Genomic DNA, 4,494 nt, shown 5'->3' with positions numbered 1-4,494 from the left:
AGGGGAGAGATAAGGTCCTGAAGATCAAAGAACCCATGGGATCAGGGGATGGGGGGGTTTTGGGAGGGTCCTGGCAGGTCACAGAACAATGAGCGTTGGGTTTTGTTACAGCCCTTAAATGGTCACAGAACCCATTAGAATCACAAAACACAGCTGTGTTGAAAGTCCTGGAAATATCACAGGACACTGAGGTTGGGTTGATAAGGTCCCTGAAAGGTCATAGAACTATTAGGATCATGGAGATGGGTGGGGTTGGAAAGGTCCTGGCAGGTTGACAACACAACAGTTTGTGCCGTTCAGGTCCTGGCAGGTCACAGAGCACTGAGGTTGAGTTGTTAAGGTCCTTAAATATCACAGAACAATGAGATTGGGTTGTTAAGGTCCTGGCAGGTCATAGAATCATGGATCAATGGAATGGTTTGGGTTGGAAAGTCCTGGAAGGTCACAGAACAATGAGGTTGTGTTATAAAGGTCCTGTCAGGTCACAGCACACAGTTGTGCCATTCGGGTCCTGGCAGGTCACAGAACACTGAGGTTGTGTTATTAAAGGTCCTTCAGGTCATAGAACAACGGGAACATGGGGTGGGGGTTGGGAGGGTCCTGGAAGGTCAGAGAACAATGGGATCACAGCATGGTTGGGTTGGAAAGGTCCTGAATAAGCATCATATAGAACCCAATGGGAACATGGGGTGGGGGTGTTGGGAGGGTCCTGGCAGGTCACAGAGCACTGAGGTTGGGTTGGAAAGGTCCTTAAAGATCACAGCACACTCAGGTTGTGTTGATAAGGTCCTGGCAGGTGCCAGAACACTGAGGTTGGATTGGAAAGGTCCTGAAAGATCACAGAACACCGGGGTTGGGCTGTTAAGGTCCTTCAAGGTCACAGAACCATGTGATCATGGAATGGTGGGGTTGATAAGGGTGACCTGGCAGTTCAAAGAACACTGAGGTTATGTGCCGATTCAGGTCCTTTACAGATCACAACACACTTAGGCATGTTGGCCATCCAGGTCCTGGCAGGTCACAGAACCATTTAGTCACAACATGTTGTTTTATTCAGTTCCCTGGCAAGGTCACAGAACACTGAGGTGGGTTGGTTAAGGTCCTTCAAGGTCACAGAACAATGAGATTGGGTTGGAAAGGTCCTTAAAGATCACAGCACACTGAGGCTGTGCCATCCGGGGTCCTGTCAGGTCACAACACACAGGCTGTGCCATCCAGGTCCTTACAGATCACCAACACACAGCTGCTGCCATCCAGGTCCTGTATCAGGTCACAACACACCAGCTGTTACCATCCAGGTCCTGTCAGATCACAGCACACAGCAATTACCAATCCAGTACCTGTGCAGTACACAACATGGTTGTGCCGTTCAGTTTACCTTAACAGATCACAACACACAGCATTGGTTTTTTAAAACCATCCAGGTTCCTGGCAGGTCACAACACACAGATGTCTGTAGTCTGTCAGGTCACAACCTGGTTTGTTGTTCAGGTCCTGGCAGTCACAGAACCATTAGACCACAACGCATGGTTGTTGCCGTTCAGCGTCCTTACAGATCAAACAGCACACCGGCTTGTACCATCCAGGTCCTGTCAGTCACAGCCACACTGAGGCTGTGCTGTCAGGTTCCTGTCAGGTCCAACAACACACAGCTGTAAGCCATCCAGGTCCTTACAGATCACAACACACAAGCTTGCTGTACCATCCAGGTCCTGTCAGGTCACAGCACACTGAGGCTGTGCTGTCAGGTCCTGTCAGGTCACAACACACAGCTGTACCATCCAGGTCCTTACAGGTCACAACACACAGCTGTACCATCCAGGTCCTGTCAGGTCGCTGTGACCCACCTGTATCCGAACTTGTTGATGGCGATGGAGACGTGCCGCGGGTTGGCTCCATCACACGTGTACAGGTTGTGGTCGTTCTCGGGCACCAGGTCGACGTCGTGCAGGAACAGACAGTCCCACTCCTCGTCCTTCAGCGCCTCCTTCACACCCACATTGAGCAGCTTCGCGCGGTTAAACGTGCTCGAACCAGCCTGGGGACAATGGGAACCTATAGTTATATAGGTAATATGGGAACCTATAGGTATATAGGGCACTATGGTGATCCTATAGTCATACAGGGCACTATGGGAACCCTATAGTTATATAGGGCACTATGGGAACCCTATTGTCATATAGGGCACTATGGGAACCCTATAGTGAAACGTGCTCGAACCAGCCTGGGGACAATGGGAAACCTATAGTTATATAGGTAATATGGGAACCCTATAGGTATATAGGGCACTATGGGAACCCTATAGTTATATAGGTACTATGGGAACCCTATAGTTATATAGGTACTATGGGAACCCTATTGTCATATAGGGCACTATGGTGATCCTATAGCCATATATGGCACTATGGTGATCCTATAGTTATATAGGGCACTATGGTGATCCTATAGCCATATAGGGCACTATGGTGATCCTATAGTCCCACTCCTCGTCCTTCAGCGCCTCCTTCACACCAACATTGAGCAGCTTCGCGCGGTTAAACGTGCTCGAACCAGCCTGGGGACATATGAACCCTATAGTTATATAGGTAATATGGGAACCCTATAGGTATATAGGGCACTATGGGAACCCTATAGTCATATAGTGCTGGAACCAGCCTGGGGACAATGGGAACCTATAGTTATATAGGGCACTATGGTGATCCTATAGCCATATAGGGCACTATGGTGATCCTATAGCCATATAGGGCACTATGGTGATCCTATAGCCCCCACACCCGCTTCTACCTCACCGTCATATTAGGGCACTTTATGTGTGACTATTAGCAAATCATACCGCTCACTCCATCCGGTGCATCTATCCATCGTCTCACCTATAGGGCACTATCCGCGCTGATCCGCCCCCCCCCCCTCCTATAGCATATAGGGCAATCTATTGTGACCTCCCCCTTATATCTCCCCATCCACTCACAGGGCACTATGGTGATCCTATAGGCATCATAGGGCACCCCTCACTGCCGTGATCCTATAGCTTTCTCGACCTTCTTATCCACTACGCGCGCATTTCTTTATGGTGTATTTCTCTTATATTCCGCGTATATTTATGTGGCACTACGCCGCGCACTCCTCTATAGTTCCACTCGACCTCACGCGGACCCACTCATGGTGATCACCTATAGCATATTTAGGGCACTATAGCGTCGCACACCTATAACGCCATATAGGCCCGCACTACTATGCGACCTCCCATTCATTGTCTATATACGGTACCTCATGGGAACCTTATAGCGTCATCCTTAGCGGCACTAACTGGGCAATCCCCTCACTATGTTATATACGCGCCACTCACTCTGTTGATATCCTCATATGCCATCATACCCTCTCCTGCGCGCACACATGGGAACCCTATCGTCATATACGCGCTGCACTTTATGGACAACCCCTCATCACCCGCCATTACATAGGCCGCACATCACTGGCTGATCCTATAGGTATACTCACGGTACTATGCGTTGATCCCTCACTACGTCATATCATGTCGCCGGCGACCCCGCCTTGGGGACAATGGGAACCTCACTTTACGTTTTATCATAGTACGTATCACGTGATCCTATACACCTCACTACCGCGCACTAATGGGAACCCTCCATAGTTATATTTGCCAGGCACCTCACCTCTGTGATCCTATAGCATACACCGGCCACCTATGGGATACCACTAATAACGTCCAACTCCTCGGCCCTTCAGCGCACTCCTTCACTCCCAACCATTCGAGCAGCTTCACTGCGCGTTACGTGCTCCGAAGCCACCCCTGGGTGACAAGGGAACCTACAGATCCTATACTACCCGGTAATCATTGTTGCCCGCCATCCCATATACTCCATATAGGCTACTTTATGGGAACCTATCATGGTATATAGGTACATTGGGAAACCTATATGTTACTATAGGCATACTACCATCGCGAACCCCCCTCTAGGTATCTCACGGCCGCACCTCTGCTGCGGACACCCACCCTATAGCTTATACTACTATCCCCCGCGGTTCCTAATGGCCTCGACCTCCCCCCACTATAGGTATACCCCTAGGGGCATTATGGCGCACCTACTAGTCAATACTGCTGTAACACCAGCCTGGGGCGAACAATGGGACACACACCTCAATAGTTATACTAGTAATATGGGAACCCTATAGGTATACTAGGTACTATGGGAAACCCTACTAGTCATATAGGTACTGTGGGAAAACCTATAGCCAATAGTGCGGAATCCAGCCTGGGGACATGGGAACCTACAGTTATACTAGGTACTATGGACCCATGGTATATAGGGCACTGTGGGAACCCTATAGCCATATAGGGCCACTATGCGCTGATCCATAGCCATATAGGGCACTCATGGTGACTCCTAATAGTTATATAGGTTACTATGGGAACCCTATAGCTATATAGGTACTATGGAAACCCCTATAGCCATATCACGGGCACATATCGGTGAT

The 4,494-nt window shown here is 49.4% G+C and overlaps 1 protein-coding gene across 3 annotated transcripts in view; it reads right to left on the bottom strand.

Annotated features, from left to right (window-relative positions):
* LOC107307393 (beta-1,4-galactosyltransferase 3-like) overlaps window positions 1-4,494 on the bottom strand; it is a 28,324-nt gene that overhangs the window by 15,046 nt on the left and 8,784 nt on the right. Inside the window, exon 3 of one of the 3 annotated variants that reach the window (XM_015850903.2) lies at window positions 1,814-2,042. The exons of 1 other annotated variant lie outside the window; for it this stretch is intronic. In XM_015850903.2, coding sequence (XP_015706389.1) covers window positions 1,829-2,042 — 214 coding nt within the window. In that variant the 3' untranslated portion in view covers window positions 1,814-1,828. Of the gene's footprint in view, window positions 1-1,813; window positions 2,043-2,416; window positions 2,559-4,494 lie in introns of those variants that run through there. One more of the 3 variants, XM_015850904.1, reaches the window with a different exon arrangement.

This window comes from Coturnix japonica, unplaced genomic scaffold (genome assembly GCF_001577835.2).
Source record: "Coturnix japonica isolate 7356 unplaced genomic scaffold, Coturnix japonica 2.1 chrUnrandom578, whole genome shotgun sequence".
Lineage (NCBI taxonomy): Eukaryota > Metazoa > Chordata > Aves > Galliformes > Phasianidae > Coturnix > Coturnix japonica.
Note: the sequence above shows the minus strand (reverse complement) of the source record. Positions and strands in the feature narration are given on the sequence as shown.